General features: G+C 40.6%; 1 protein-coding gene across 1 annotated transcript in view; it reads right to left on the bottom strand.

Moving 5' to 3' along the window:
• TGFBR3 (transforming growth factor beta receptor 3) overlaps positions 1–17649 on the bottom strand; it is a 103631-nt gene that overhangs the window by 45983 nt on the left and 39999 nt on the right. Inside the window, exon 4 of the mRNA XM_064428241.1 lies at positions 2583–2720. Within this exon, the coding sequence (XP_064284311.1) occupies positions 2583–2720 (138 nt within the window). The remainder of the gene's footprint in view (positions 1–2582; positions 2721–17649) is intronic.

Genomic DNA, 17649 nt, shown 5'->3' with positions numbered 1-17649 from the left:
GCTAGAGCACCATGATCTCTATTTGGCATACTGCACTTGCCTACAGGTGCTGCTAGGACTTCCTCACATTTTTCCACATGATTCTGTGCTGTTTTTTCAGAAAGCTTTTGGGAAAACAATGTATTTGTCCTTGTGAGCAGAGTGAAACTGTGCAAAAGCAACACATAGTGACCATATTTAAAGTTGTTCAGCCCATATCCTCATGCCTTAACACCCCAAGATGCCCTGAGAAACTGGGCCATGAAAAGTGGGAAGGCTGATGAATCCATGCTAAGAGACTCAAGTTAGCTTATGTTTACAGCAAAAATATCACCTTAGGGAAAGAACAAAGAACTTTAAGAGTGAGAGGGATGACAGAGACTAAACTGGGAGAGGTAATGGTGGATCAGTACCCTGGTACATGCAATCTTGTTCTTTGAGTCTTTGTAGGAAAGAAAAATAGAAACCTTAACATGGTGGAAGGAAAATTACACAAATTCTTATGGCACTTAATGAGACCCAAAATTATTATGGAGAGCTAGCTATTCAGATGGATTAGGGATGGGTTAACATTGAGAGCCAGTTCAGTCCCTTGCAACAAAAAGGCAAGGACCCATAGGCAGCAGCATTGTCCCAGCACCACAGGCTGGCAGGATGGCACAAGGCACCACAACACTCAGCCCTTACCATGACCAGCAGAGAGTAAAAGATAGAGATGTGAGAGAAGGTATTTGATTTGAGTTCCCCCAATACTGCAGCAAATCTGTAGAGCCTACCAGGTACTCCTGCCCCCCTGAGAAAACAGTCCACTCCTCCCTGCAGCATCAGTGGCCAAGTTTACCATGGCAGTTCTTGAGGTCAGCCAGCTTCTTGCTTAGCAAGATCCATGACTGCTGCTGCTCACCTCTTCAAGCCTGAGTTTGCAACCAGAAGCACCCGAAACAATTTTCTGCAGCAAACACTTATCTATGGATACAGTTTTGGCAGCCTTAGGCACATTCCTATTGTTCCTATACCTCAATGCAGGCTGAAACCCCACTGAGACAAACCAAGCAAGCTTAGCACAACCTCTATCTGAACTCCAGCACAATCAGATGAGCAGAAATGGATGGTCTCAGCAGACCTCTCTCCACTCTCAGAGCAAGAGAAGGTGAGAGGGAAAATCCTGGATGCAGAGGAAGAACACAAACTAGCTGAATAAAATCCAGCTGATAGGAAATGGGAATGATGATGTATTGTAGGAGAAGATCAAAATGAAACTAAGTCCAAGACCTTATTATTTGATGAAAGATCCTGCTTCTTTTGTCCATGAGAGGAATGAGGACTTGTCACACTGTTGTTCCATATGTTCCTCAATCATTTTCTGAGCAGACCAGAACTGTACTGGTTGCATTAAGGACACATAACAGGAAGATAACAGAAAAACACCAATGAAAAACCTAAGATTGTGAATACCTTAGAATAAAACCAAAGCCATATTCTTTGCACCAATCAGTAATACACTGTACTAGAAACAGGACTGAGTTCTTCAAAGTTCAAAATATCAAGGCTACTCCTACTCTTACAGCTTGATGACAGGAAAAAGAAACACAATTCCAGAAAGCTTGCAGTGTCCAGCAAGTGACAGAACTCTTGGTGCACTTCATCGTGTCACCATCACACCAGGTCAACTGAGAGAGCAGTGTCCCTTCCCAGAGCTCCAATGCTGCAGCACTGTGCATCTTCCTATCCTGCTGATGCACAGTGACACAACTAAGTTTCCACTGGGTGCTGCAGAAACAATCTGGCCTACCACTGTCAGCTGTGCTGGAGGAGCAAAATTAAGCCCTATAAGGACACTGCTAAAAATAATCAAGTTTAGTTCTGCAATTAGAGTTGAATATAGTGAAAGCTGCAACTTTCATAAAGACAACTCATGATTAGACATGATGTCATGCATTAAAAATGTAATCCAAACAACTTGTCTGTTTCACTACAAATAGCAAACTTGAATGTCCTGGCAAACAGTAAGGACATGATTTACAAATACTAGGTAATATTTGGATCTTGCATTATAAGCAGTGCTCCAGTCTTTCTGAGAAACAAAAATGACTTCATTCTGGGCTTAGCTTGGTCATTTCAATAGACCAAAGCTTCATCACAGACATAAACCATAACTGGACATATTGAGCTCAATAGATACAAATTTTTGTTTTGGTCACAGACCACACAATTAGCATTCACTCTTAATATTTCCAATTGCCCTAAGGCTTTTTGCTTTATGGTACTATTAGACTTCCAATCAGGACTGGCAATCTGGTATAACCTCACAGCTTTTTGAACTCTAATGGCTGTTAGTATTAATAACTATATAATGTGCAGATTCTGAAAAGCAGTTTTGCTTTCCTTTCCTTAAATTCACATAACAAGTAATTGGCTACTTTTTCCAAACTGCTTTGCCCTACCACCTAACTGTTCCCCAGAGCCCTACAATGAAACTTGACCCTGACTTAATTTTTTTTTAATCTAAGTTTGAAAATTTTCCAAATGAATGCCATTAACTCCATGCTTTATGTGACAAGCAGCTATGACAGAGAGCAGGCCAGAGGACTGTGTACACTTACAAAGAAAACTCTTCGGATTCCAGGTGCCAATCTTTCTGTTTTCAGCTTCCAGACCAAAGGCAAAGGAGAGTTGAGAAGAAATACCAGAGGCTTCTGATGAATATGCACTGATGAAATTGGATTCAAATGTAATGTGACCTACAGAAAAACACAGAAATATGTGAATACTTCCTGGAATTTGAAACAATGAATCAAAGGCAATTTTTATATATATATTATGACTTTTAGCATTCAGACCTCTTCACTCAGGATTACAGACTAATCTACTTCCACAAAAGTCAGTCAACAGAGCACAGAGAAAGTAAAATATGAAAGAGTTAACATTTGTGCTCTATGCTTGCAAAGCACTGCTAAAAAGAAAACCTTGGCAAATGCTGATGAAAAATATCTTATGCAAAAGGTCAAACCACTAAGTTGAGAGTTGGAGAACAAGGAGATAAAAAGAATTGCAAAGCAAACTCTGATTTCTGGTTTCTAGATGGTAGTCTACAAAGCTGGCTTAGAGTATAAAATCTCATCTGCTGATTCTGTTAAGGACATAAATCTAGCCTGCAAAACAAATAAAACTAAACAAACAAAAACCAGGAGGAACAAATCCAGAAACACAAGTGAGTACTACATTACTTTATGGAAGGAATGCCAAAAGAAATTTTAACATACACTAGGGAAAGAAAATGCCTGTGTTCAGAGGCTAAAAAGGTACACAGGGTACCTTTTTAGGTACCTCCATGATCTGAGGAAAGTTGACATCATGGAAGTGAGGCAACCTGTTAGAAGTGGCTTTGAAACAACCAGTTTGTAGTTGCTGAAGTCCCTCCTGCCCAGCTCCTCATATCCCAGTCCTGCCCTTCTAGAAAGACTTCAATGTTGAAAAAAACCATAACCAAACACATGACAGAACAGCCTGTCCTTTTTTAGCATATACAGACTTGCAATTGATATTACAGTGGTTTTTGTGGCACCTAATAAGCTGTTTAAGCAGTGAGGATTTAGCTTGACACTTCATCCCACATTACAGGAAGAAACCTCTAGTGTGCAATGGAGAGATGATCTACTGAGAAGGGAACCTGATGTACCACCATACTGGTGACAGGCAGCTTCCCTGACAATCACAGCTCTTTGTTAAAAAGGGTAGAGGAAGCAAACATGAACACAACCACCAGTTTGAGTGGTGGCAAACAGAAATGAGCACAAAGATAACTGAGAATTAATTCTGTATTCTGCTAGAGAATTTAAAAGGATATTTGAAAAGAGCCACTACATATAGTTCACTGCATGATTCTTATATAGTGGCAAACAACTATTAGTTTACCAGTAAAGTAAATGGAGATTCATCCAGTAAACTAACTAGATGAAAGCTAGAGACCAAACTGAAAATTAGGTACCTATTACTGTTGAAAATATTTTCCAAAATAGACAGTAGGGTGGTTTTAGTTTGGTTGGTTTTGGTTTTGTGCTTTGTTTGGGGATTTTTTTTGTATGGTTGGTTGCTTTTTGGGTTTTTTTAAATTTTTTTTTTTTTAATTTTATTTATTTCACCTTGAAAAGTTTACCATCACTATGAAGTCAAAGCCAAGCCCTGGTCTCCAGTCCGAGACACCCAGAGAACAGCAGAAAGACCTTTTATCACTACTTAAGAACTTGAAAAAAATCTAGCCAACAGCTGGCTGTGCTCTCACACTAACTGGTAGCAGTTGCTTACAAGCAGAACACACCAGATTCTGAAATGCCACTGAACAAAGGTGTCTCCAGTTCCCCCAGAGACAGACATCAAACCCCACACACACACCTCTGGGAGCACCGAGGACATCCCTGTCCTCCTCTTTGTTAAGCTTGATAAAAACTTGTTGGAAAACTGAGTAAATCCATATTTGTACTAATCCCAAGCAGCCTTAAAGAACGAGCTCCTCTCTGGCCAGCAGCTGGGCAGTAACAGCCCTGCCTGCAGGAAGGACAGGCACTGCCATCTTCTGCCACCTCTGGCACCACCTGGCCTCTCCAGCAGAGGACACGGTGGTATTTACACATTTCATAAAGAAAACACCAATACCAAGAAACACATTTCTCTCTATTTACTGTCTCTAAAGAATAAAATACCTCATTTTAGCAAAGTGCAGGGTGGTAGTGCTCTCAGTTCTAATGGGAGGACAGAGATCTGAAATGCTAAACAGTCACACTTTTAGCTATCAGCTATAGAGCCAAAGCAGTTCTGTTACCTGAAAATATGAGTGAAATTATTCATTTTACAAGACTCCTGCTTTGTTGTTCTATCTAGAAATGGAATGGTGAAAGTAAAAAGTGTTTAGAACCACTATTAAATTCACGACAATTAACCAGCTTTCATTAATTCTTGTGGCTTTTCAACTGTAATCACTGCTAATTAATAATAAGCTGTTAAAACTATTAAATGTAATTACCTTGTTCGAAGCTTATGTTTTCTTACAAAACAATAAAAACACTGTAATCTCAGTTTCGTAAAGTAAAAGTCCAGTTACATCTTTTGAAGTTCTGATCTCAGAAATATGAGTACAAATTTCAGGCTGATTTTTTTCAGCTTCAAATGGCATCAAGTGCATCCAACATACTTCCATGCTCAATAATAACCGATTTCCTTTGATCCTAGATATTGATGAAATTACTTATAATATAGTTTGTGTGCTTAAATAACCAAGAATAAAAACCAGTAACAATGCTCTTACACAGGCCAACAGGAGCACTCAGTTTAGGCATGCATCCTGGCTGTGTTTTTGTCAGAATGTCAAGTCAATGTAAAAGATATGGCTCTTATTAAAAACTTCAAAAAATTTTTGCTATTTAAAATCTCTTTTATTTTTTAAAAGCAGGAATGATACAATACATATAACACACTGAAAACTTCATCTCAGAAACAGCTAGGCCAAGTCCTTTGGGTAATAAGGACATGGAGAAGTACCTCTGTTTCAACTGATCTCAGACAAAACTGTTCAAAACCAACAACAATCAGACAAGACAGATGTTTTAGACTTCATGAAGATTTCTTCCTGTTGTTTGAGTCACATGAGAGCGCACAGAGCAATCAAACTGCCTTAGTGAGAAAATCAGAGACCCTTTGCAACTGGATCTACTATCAGACTCTGTTGTTGCTATTCCCATAGCTTTAAAATTAAAGATGTATATAATGCACACATACATTATTATTTCCATACATGCACAAAAATAATCAACAAAGTTTGAGCTGTATGCAAAAGTCGTGATGTATCTATCCATGCCTTTGGCTGAAACTGCAGGATAAATGATACCACATAATGGAATTTTCCTACATTTCTGCCTGAAAAGTGCAGATCCTTGGGAAAAGCTACAGAACTTCAACACCAAATCAACTTTTTTCATAACTAAATTAAATGTTGCTGTGCAAATTTTCCAAATAAAGGTGATTTTGCATTACTGCAGTCTTTAGTGATGCTCATGACTTAACAACAAAACACATAAAGCAAAATTCATGTGCCTAGTCCTAACCTTGAGAAAGAATATAGTTAATGTGACCGTGCAGGAGCCTCCATCACTACCCGACTCAGCATATATATTCCCTGTCACTACACCTGTTTACATAACAAAGTACACAGGAAAAATCTGAGTCTTGAGCAAAAAACCAACTTGGTTTTACAAACTGGAAAAGAAAAACCCAGAGCTCCACAGAAACTGCTGAGGACCAACTTGGTCATCATCTTTTTCATAATCACTTTCTGCTTTAGAGCTAGCACTGCTTACGAACCTACCTGCTGGGTAGCCAAGTCTGAATGTGATTGATTCCGCTGAGAAATTGTACAAAATTAACAGACTCCCCACAGCACAACCACTTCCTCCCTCATATTTACAGTTGCTCCAACATCACTGTCAGTACTTGATGATACACAGCAGTGGTATCTGTTATGAGAGACTTTTTTCTGGTTCTTGGAAAGTTTTTCAAGCAAACTGCTGAGGAGTTACCAGCACACAAGATCTTAACACCAAAACCCTGCTGCCAAGCATTGGGTTTTTACATTGCATAACTCCAGTCAGTGGGTGTCACAGGGGAATTTTGCCCAAGTACTGTAGGCATGGTCAGAACAGCTCACCAGAGAGGTGTTTATGTGAGGGAGAGTGGTTTGAACAGCAGAGTCCAAGTGAAAGCCTGGACTTTGACTATGCATCAGAGGCATTTGAATGCCACTTCCCACTCCTGCTTCAGAGATTGAAAGGCTTAACAGGACTCTAAGGTGTTAAAAGTTATGACATTGACACAAGCACAAGTTCAACACTTGAGCTGCACCAGCACCCCAGCCCAACACCAGCAGCTGTGCCTTGCTAAGCTTTCTGCTGCCACAGCTGTGCTCCCACTGACTTTGCCCTTTGCTAACTTCTGCCATGGCTGCCTCCATCCACAGCACCACAGAGGAAGATCTTCATCCCTGCTCTCTCTACAGCAATCTCAACAAAATACCATTTCTGCTGCAGTGCCCCCACTGTGGCTCTAGTTACACCTTCAGCTGAATCCCAAGTGATCCCCCTCCCCTGGACACCTTTCTGTCTGAGCTCAAGAACTATTCAAAACACATTATTTCTTATGTCTACAGTTCACAGCACCTTCAGAACACAACACAAATTGATAGAAAGATACTGAATTGCTTTGAACCGCCAAAAAAAAAGTTTCTAATTAATAGCACAAGAGATAACTATAAATTTTCCCTTTCTTTTTGTATTTTCACTGGCAAAATTCATATTAATAAATATTTATGGAAGCCTTGCCCAGAAACTCCATCAGAAACTAATCTTATGTGTGTTCAGTAAAAAGTGTTTTGAAGACACGGTGTGAAACTCTGAACTCACTGAACTCTGTGGTCAAGTTCCTAACTTTTTTCTGAAACTCCCATATAAGCTTAAAAAAAAAATATCAGAGATCCAAAAAGGGACATTCTCCACCCATTCCTACAATTTCAAAGAAGCTCATAAAGTACACACATTTGGTACTTCTCAACAACATACTACATTCAGTTTTCTGCATCTCAGGTAGCTCTGTGACCAGTTTGATCAAACAATACCAAAAGAAAAATGAAACCAGAAAAATTAAATGGACTTGGGCAGTTTCAGGTCACCTAGTCCATTTAAAAAGCAGCTGCTATTGCTTTGCCTGTATTATTTTAAAAACATATTAAGAGACAGCATATTACCCAAGCAGACAGCACCACAACAGTACAGGAAAATAAGCCAATGTGGTCCAACACATTCCTCACTCCCAGTGAAGGGCTCATTTGATCACAAAGCTGTTGCACAGCCAACATTGTCATTGTGCAATCGATAGCTAGGCCAGACCTTCTGGGCATGTGTGTCAGCAATGGCCCTCTCAGCAAGGCTCAGCTTCAGCAGCTGTTTGTCAGAGGAAGCTCCTCTTCAGACTCACGTCTGGCCCCCTTTGGCACCCACTCCTCCAAAGAATACATGACTAACTTGTGAGGAATACAACAATTTGGTCATAGCTGAATATGATAGACTAAAGATATTCTGAAAATCTTAGAACAAAACCTAGACATTCCTCTTTAAAGCACCTAGGAACAGGCGGGATGTGAAGCCCAGCAGTTCTGTCCTATTTGCTAGAATGCATTTTTCCCTTCATGGGCGCAGTGCCCACCAAAGCTCTGCTGGTTCTGCTGAGCCAGCTGCCTCTGTCCAGACCATGCTGGTCACTGCTGCCTGCACATTCTGCACAGTTCCTTTAAGGTCTCCAGCAGCAGAAAGGTTAAGGTGGTTGCAGAGGCTTCCGTCCCTAGAGATCAGTTTCATGGAAGGCTGAGTATCACCACAGAAACCAACTACAAAAACAGTCTACGGGCTCCTGCCCCGCTACTCTGGTAAAGCAATTTGTACTACGTGAAAGGCAAGGACACAAATGCTGAAAACTGATCAAAGTAAATGCTGCTGTTAAAGTACCATTTTGTTTTGCTGACTTCAAAGCATCAAATCACAGGCTCTGTATTTTGTTCTAAAAAGATGAAAGCTAAGTGCCAAGGATTTGTAAGGTTGAATTAACCATTCCGGCATGAAGACCTTAAGATAAATTCATAGCACATTTTCCAAAACAGCCATTACAAATCTGTGCTAAAAAGCCAGGACAAAATATGTGGTGTTGTATTGAATTACACTGTCTAGGCTTGGACAGCTGTTCTCTAAAAAAGAAGAAAAAAAGAATTTTAACTCTCAGATCACGTAAGTACATTTTCTGACTTACAAGTGATGCAGTAAAGACAGATTTATGACATCTTAACTCATTACACTGCTGCAAAGATTAAATTAACTAATTCAAAGCATGCAAAATTTAGAGCAGAAATATGAAAATTTACACCTATCTCTGCCCTAGTATTCTCATCCCTTTTGTTAATACAATATTTATAGAACATAGTTTATTCTGGTATTACAAGTTAAAGAAATTAATATGAAGGAACTTATTTTTACAGTTCACTTGTGTCTATCAGTACAGGAAATTTGGAATTTCTACTGAAATTCACTAGAAAAAAAATATAATGCTAGCACATTGGCCATAATAGAATTCGGTTACGGATTAATCCATTAATCCTTGATCCCAGCTCAACTGGTGGGATCTGGTACTGTACCACTTTTCAGAAGTGTTTATCAAGTACTTTGGGAAGGATCCTTTTCTTCTTCAAATAAAACTAAAGAAAAAGCATACTCTTTAGACAGGGATTATGATTCAAAATGAAATACTGTTTTTTCCTCCCCTTCATATTTTTTGCTATGCTCACTGCATATTGTGTTACAGATTTGATACCAAGCCAGCTATAGTAGATCACACTACCCAGCTTTTGAGAGCCAACAGTTTCTGAGAGTGAGTTTGCTGATTTTTCCAAGAAACTCAAAATATGTTCACATGGTGTTACTGCTTGAATGTAACTTTGCTCGCAGGGTTACACATTTGCATTCTTTAATGAAATGAATGTATAAGCAGGTTCCTAAAAGCACACAAGATCCTGATGCTTCCCTTCTGGGAAGGTTCTCCAAGGCAGACTCTTTGTTCAGACAGGGCAAGCACCAATTTTTGAAAATTCACCTCAGCAATGAGATAGATCTTCAAAACAGTATCAAAGAAACCACTAACTCCAGGGAAACTGCAACGGCACTAAAAGAAAGCGCTCATACCCACAGAGAGTTACTTTTTCTCCCACAGAAGCCAACACTGTGCCACCTTCCCAGCCCTTGCCAGGGACACACCATGCCACTTTCTCTCTGCCCATGCAGCACTCATGGATGCTGCTGGGGCAGGGATCTTGGGAGAGAGAAGGGAGGGAGCTGCAATGTGTGAGGCACAAGGGAAGGGAAGACCTGCTGTTACTTCCAGGATGAGGCACAACTCAATCCTTAGGGAATGGATCTGACTCCCACGTAGCATCTACCCAGGTGCATAGGGAACTGAAGTTTATTTCCAAGGATCATGTACCTCTAATTTTAAAATCAACTCTTTGCTTATTTTACCCTAAGTACACGATTGCAAATAGATTGGCATTGCCTGGACCTTCTCGCCCACACAGTACTAGAGAATCAGATTGACTAAACAGCAGTTATAGCTCAGTTTTAAAAATCATGGGAAAGATTCACCCCTGGCATAATTCCACTGAAGCTACTGGCATTAAACCAGAGACTGATGAGGTCCCATACATTACTTCATAAAAGAGAGAATACTCTTGCACAATCTCTTGACTGTTACAATCTACCACCCAGACTGGAAAACTAGGCTCCATAAAAAAGAAGATAAGAAAACAGAAAAGTAGATAAGGACTGCCCAACTATGACATGTGGCTCACTGCACCCTCTTCATTAAGTACTCTCAAAAATCTTTACCTGAAAAGTGTTTGAAAACTCCTTTTCCCTTCACCCCCATTTATCCTACAATAGGGGCTAAAGGTCAGGATGTGCTGTGCTAGACACAAAGAGCTTAAAAATCAAGTCTTACATTGAACATGCCAACATCCACTAACAAACTATTTTGAATTATGCATGATGTTCCCATTATTAATGATTCAGAGGAAAATCAGAGAATCACAGAACAAGCTGAGTTGGAAGGGACCCTCAAGGATTATCCAGTCCAACTCCTGGCGCTGTACAGGACACCCCAAGAGTCACATCATGTGCCTGAGAGCATTGTCCAAACACTTCTTGAATTCTGGCAGACTTAGGGCTGTGACCAGTTCCCTGGAGGTTCCAGTGCACTAATATCCAAGCTAAGCCTCCCCTGACACAATTCCAGGCCATTATCTTGGGTCCTGTCACTAGCCACCACTGAGAAGAGATCAGTGCCTGCCCCTCCTCCTCCCCTCCTGAGGAAATTGTAGAATTGTGGTACAGTCTCCTCTCTCAGTTTCTTCTTCCCTAGGCTGAACAGACCAACTGACCTCAGCCATTAAACAACAGCCCCAAAACATGTGTTCAGGACAAGAACTGAACAAAGTTCCCTTCACCTTCAGAAGGGATGCAGCATCACCCTTGAGTTTGGCATCTATTCCATGTAGAGCAGCACATTGTTTTTAAGGAAGATCTAAGGTTTCAGAACCAGCTAGAAAACTGACCTGCCCATACACTGACTTCATGCTTGTATCCAACAGCTGGATGAGAGAGAGCCCTTTAGAACAAAAGCCTAAGGGCTTGCAGCATAGTCAAAAATTATCTGTAGTTCTGCCTCCAGCGTAAGCTCCAGTACATTTCTTGCCCCAATATTAAATGACCAAGCTGAGGGTCTGTGTAACAGGATGGAATTGCAGCACATTTAGATCTCCTCATGAGGCTTTGCAATTCAGCTGCACCACACAATAGACTAAAAAAAGCAAATTACAAGTAAAATTTAGTACTATAACATTATCAAAGACATCATAGGCGAGATGAGTCTGCTGTATGACATCAAACATACTGCTCTGTTCCTGGCAGCAGAGTTGCCTGTGTCTGCTTCATAACCGGTGGTTTCCTGCACCAGTGATACTTTCTCCTCAAAAGTGGAAGAGCAGTCAACCATGCTGGTAAGGTTTTACTGGAAATGCAGTGCCTGTTCAGAAAGCAGCACAGCTCACACAATGTCAGAAAATTCTGACACAAGGAGACATTACAAAATAGTGCTTCGAGCTTCATGAAAATGTTGGGCTATTTCTGCCCACAGCTTAGTCACATCAAAACAGAGCAAATTAATTTCTGATGTTCCTAAGTTGTTATTCTAAGCTGGAACAGCCAAATGCTAATAATTTATGCAAATACCTAGGTAATAAAAGCTATTCCTGAAACAAATAACTTGGCAAATATGCAGGACAGTTATTGAAGTCCTATTTGCAATAGAAAGGGGTATGACTTTCACAGTGCAAGAATAATGAGAGTAAAAAAAATTGAAGGTTTGTATAAGGACAGAACACAAAGGGCAATAACTATATTACCATAAGTCATACTGAGACAGTTCTGTAACAATCATCTTGAAAGTATAACCCGAAGAGTTTACTGATAAATTTTATGTAGATATCACACACACACTGCCTAGGTTAGCTTTGTATACCTGAATTATCCAAAATGCAGCTTCCACTGTGCATACATATTTCAGTTCAATTTCCACTGACTGTGTTCTGCATTACATGCTTTGAGAACCAGAATTCTCTTTCTTCCTGAAAAAGAAACTTTTTCAAAACCTTCTGTCTGCAGCAAAGAAAGCAGTCTCTGCACATGCAATTCTGCTCAGCTTTGCCAACCAAATGTAACTTTCACACCACAATCCCCACTTTGGTCACCTGCAGAGCAAGGGCTGCCCACAGTGACCAGCCCCAGTTTGGTCAATGGCAAACTGATGCCCATCAGTGCAAAGCTGGGAACCCTTTGCCCATTCTGTCTGTGACCTGATCAAGATGTTCAGGCTCCCAAAGATCAATACACTTGTGCCATCTGCCCTTCTGCAGATCAGCCAGGCTTCCCAAAACACAGTGCTTTGCTCAGCTTTGCATAAGTCAGTAGATGTCAATACCATACACATGGCATATAATGAATCCTGAGGGGACAGTCTTCCTTTTATACATTTTGTGGGAAAATTCCTTGTTGGCTTTAGATCTGTTTAAGGGCAGAGGATCTGCCCCTATACACCGCAAGTACAGCATCTCCCCGAGTGTTGCTAGTGGCCTATTCAAAAAATTGTATCAGCACACTAAGTTTTATTTAATAATTAAGGTAGAAGACTCATGAAGAAATGAAACAAATTTCCAGATAATTTTCTAGTCCATATTTATTTGTACATATATTGCAAATCTAAGTTTTCCTTCAGTGCATCGCCTGCTGAGCTGCAAATTTTAATTTGCCTTCCCTTCTCCCACCCCTAAACTATTACTAGGTAGCTGTGTAACAGGATATCCAGTGCCCTGAAGAGAAAAAATGGGTGTGGAAGCAGCTAACTATGTCAGAGGATATATGATTACATACTAAAAAGCAGCTCCTGTCCCAAAGGAAAACCTTCTTAAACTGAGAGATAAAAGACACATGACAAATATCTGCCAGTACTGTTTTCCTTAAATGCATTTGGGGCCTTCTAAACTAATCTAGACAGGCGATTTCAAGTAAACACAAGTTTCCACTGCCTGTATTTTCAGCATGTTAGATAGATGCTAGCCATCCAGCAGAAATGACAGAGCTACACTAATGTATCACTGAAGTATTGATCCATCTCAGCTCTCAACAGGTCTCTTTAGCCCAGGCTCAGTACAATACTAACACTGAATGCTCTGTGTATTCAGAGACAGCACTAGCCCAATCTCATCTCCACAGGTCTGAGGCTGGAGCTGACACAGCAGGTCTCATCTCAACTGCAAAACACCATGCAGATGTAACATAGCACATAGCACAGTGTCTAAAAAACACCATGGCAAACCTGGTAAATGAATACAGAATTTTCAAATCTCAGGGTGTATCCTTAATGGTTTAGCATCATACTTTCCACTGTTTCACAAGCTGCAGGTGGGGAAGGGGAGGAGGCTGAGATAATAGGGCTTCAGACAGCAAGTAAATACTACAAACAAACATGAAAAAGATGACAAAGACTGCAGGGCAAAGGGTTATTTCATTTGAAAGCCTCCACACACAAAAGAGTTCGTTCCTCAGGGTTTGCAGCTAGACCACACATAGATCCAGATGACTGGAAAAAAGAAACGTCATTCTACAGGTGTCTTTTAAAGAGGCACTGTCACACAGAAAGTGTAAAATGCAGTGTTCATGTCTTTAGTGGACATGCAAAATGAAATTCTTGCTTTCCAAGCCAGGGTAAGGAACAGCATGTGTGCATGACTCATAAAAAACAGAAAACCTAGCAGCAGCTCCAGATTTAGGAAACAATTTTGTTTACTTTACTGTCAGTAACTCACCAGTCCAAGTAAGAGCTTGTGCAAGTGTGTGTCTGTACTACATATGCTCACAAACAGTATTAGAAATTAAATTAAAAGGAAACTGCTTTCAAAAGATTAAAAGAAACGTGTGAGCCCACATGCACAGTGTGCTTACACATCCAAGCCTTAGAGAGACAGGAAGAGCCCATCCAGTAAACAGCAGCAGCAGCCCTCTTGCTCTCTACAACCCTGCAAGAGCACATCAATACCTGCAGCATCTTGCATCAGAGGAAAACAAGAGACCAGTTTACAGCTTCCAACATGACATTTTAAGCAGCAGTCAGCAAAACCCAAAACTGTGAGCAGTCAGAAAACTCACTGACGTTTTTCCTTCTGAACCCGTTAGTGTTCTGTGGTAGGCCTTGGCAGGGCTTCAGCCACTGCTCCACACAGCTCTCAACTGAGAGCACGGCTCACTTTCTGCACACAGCAAACAGGCCCATTTCTAAAAACGGAAAATACCGAGGCTTTGCACAGCACTTTCCAAGTCATGAGATGTCACTGCTGCCTCTTTAAGGGCAGACACGCGTCAAGCCACGCTCCTGCAGGACATCAGGCTCTGTACAAATAGGCTCCTCTGGCCAACACAGGACTTCCTCTGGCAGTTCTGGTGGGCAGAACGCGAAAGGACTGCCAAATCCAGTGACCAGCAAATCCTGAGCTGGCTAAAAACAACATGCAAAGACTGCAGTCGAAACAAGACGAAAAAGCCACATTAAAAAAGGTGGGATTTTATACAAGCACAGATGCCTCAAAGCACTAACAAAGAGAAGAGGGGAAAGAGCATTGTAATGGTTTTCCAACAACAAGCAAACTCCACTTCTTAAAAATATGGTAATGCATGTTTATCATGAAGGCAATTCAGACATCAATGTCATTTTAATGTATCAGCTGCATGGAAGTTGCAGATTTCAGCAGTCATGGAGTTATCTCAGTCAGACACTGAATGATTTCTGTGGCGCATGCTGCCGCTATTTTTAAGGCTTTATAAGGTCTATAATGTACTTTTTTTTCTGATTCAGTCCAGTACTCCAGCTGGGCTCTTGGGCATGGCTGTGCGTAAAGGGAGTAAACAGCAGCCTGCAAAACCACCCTGGTGAGCCAGTGGGGCTACCACAATCTGTGGGCAAGCTTTGGAAATAACCCAGGATCAAAGATGCATGTGATGAGGAACTCCTGCTTTCCAAGCATCAAATACAGGGTGTTCCTGGAGTACATTTGTCACACTGTCACTCACAGCTTGACTCTGAGACCTCACTTGCACAGAGCACTGGTGGAAGCAGTAATTCATCTGGACTTCCCATTCTCATCCTTCTTATGTGGCACCCTTCCCTCACAAAACACCATGCAAAATGATTACAATAAAAAGCAGTAGTCAGCCTCAAATTTGACAGAGAGGCTCGCAGGTGGCCAAACTCATTTTCCATTGTTATTTTGTATAGCCAGGATGGCTGATTATGTTGCCTCTGCACAACTTCATCAACCACCCATCATCAAGGAACAAGAAGTAACGGGTGAAGTGATCGAATTGACCTTGATGGGCTCAGTATAACGGGAGAGCTGGCCAGCTGAAGAGGCTGAAGGTTCAAAACCCCTGAACATACTTGCATGGAAACATACAGGTCTGCCGCTATAGCTAGAGATCCACTACTGCTGCCAAGCTAAGGTGGTCAGAAAGCGAAGAGGCAAGAAAAGAAAAACACTGTTGCAAAGTTCAGAATTTGTCTGTACCTTGGCAGAGGCACAGTGCCTTGTTTTCTCTCTCAGAGCTTCTTTTTCTAAAGCAGCAACTATTTTTCTTCAAAGCAAAGGCCTTTGACCTACCAGAAGTACTAAATATACCCACGTGCAGCACTGTGTACCTATTCAAACAAATGAATAGGTAACAAAATCCTCACTAAGTCCAGCTGTCAAGTAACAAACCTTGAATTCCCTTCCTGCCTGCTGTCAGCACATGACCTCCAGGCTCCCTCTGACCATGACTCTGGTGCTGCAGGTCAGCACATTTCAAATATGCCCAGAAAGTGGCCCCTTTATCTGAGCTGAATCTCAAGGCTGTTCCTGATCTCTGGATGCCTGAGCATGAAACAAAACATTTTTCCCTGACATAGCCTTGGGTAAGGCTGTTGTAGTATAAAACTTCTGAAAACAGTTGAAACAAACACACTGGGAAATGCAGTAAATATGTAACATAATACACAAAATTAACCAGGTTTTCATCACCTTTATCACCCAGATCTTCAAATCATAAAAAGCAAAAACACTGTGACACAGAAAAATTATCCTGAATTCAGGATCAGCCTAATATAATTAGCTTATTCCAGGAGCTAACAGCCATTTTAATATCATGTTTACTATCAAAGGAAACTTTAAAGTTGTTATTATTAACTTTTTGCCAAGCAGCACTGAATAAACAGTGGGGAAAAAGGTCCATCAAATTATTACACCCTCAGTGGTGTTACTCAAAATTATAAAAATTAAGACAAGTCCTTAGTTTTCCTGCCTTCATTTCATATAACACATGTTAAACATCTGTATCAGGCATAACATCTTAAAGTTTTTGAGGATGAGGATGTCAACGAAAACAATAGTGAATCCATTGCCAGGAACTCTGATTCCATGTATTCATATGTATTCAATCCTAAGTGTTCACATGAGATTACTTTATATGCCCCTCCTCTCTCCTGTTAACTATTTCAATTGTAACTGTGTGCTTGAAGCAGCTCAGGGAAATTCAACCAACAGGCATAAGAAAAGAATCCTCCATTAATTTAGGACTTGATAATATACCTAAAAAGTCACTTCCATCTTAAAAAAAAATTATGCTCTTCTATACACATTCTTCTGGTGTAAATTTCTAGAGTTTCCAAGTGACTCTACAAACAATAACTTCCTCAGAACAAACAGCTCCATGAGGAAGCAACTATCTCCTTTCTAAAAAGTGAGAAACTGAAGCAGTGAAGATACCCAGCGCCAAAGAGAAAGTTATTGTAAGAGTTCAGTAGTTCCTGGCATTCAGCTGAGACCCAGATCAGTACAGAAATGCACACACGCACTCACTTCCCCAGGAATATTTGATCAACTAAAACAAACAAAAAAGGCTTGCATTTTTCTTGCCAAGTTCAATATAAACACTTGAGGCTATTACATGCACCCGTATTCTATTTCCTATGATAAAGCATGGCCAAATATGAATTGTGATAAAAGACATTTCTAAGAAATATTTGAAAAAGATTGGAACTTCGGGGGTTCTTACTTGAAGATAGAAGACATTCCCAGTCTCAACATGCAAGATTTCATCCCAATGGGATTAATGAATTAAAATACAAACAAATTCCTTGAAGATCATAAATGTGATAACAACATTTCATTATATGATCTTATATTTACCAGATTTCTGCCGTACCACAGAAGTGGTAAACTTCAGTTTAACAAAGGCTGTTCATAATACACGCTCCTATACATTTCCAGTCTGTCTTTTGTCTTCTTTATTCCCAGTTTATAGGGAAGGAAAAGCACCCAAATCTTACTAACCCTTACTGAAAAGCCTGCTTGCATCACCCCTGCCACATACCCTTCCCCTCATCAGCCACCCCTCCTATGCTTAAATCTGCAAACGTTTGTTGTCTTTATATTCCACACGAATG

Source organism: Passer domesticus, chromosome 7, assembly GCF_036417665.1.
Source record: "Passer domesticus isolate bPasDom1 chromosome 7, bPasDom1.hap1, whole genome shotgun sequence".
In the NCBI taxonomy this organism is placed as follows: domain Eukaryota; kingdom Metazoa; phylum Chordata; class Aves; order Passeriformes; family Passeridae; genus Passer; species Passer domesticus.
The sequence above is the reverse complement of the archived record's forward strand: the minus strand, read 5'-3'. Positions and strand labels throughout refer to the sequence as shown.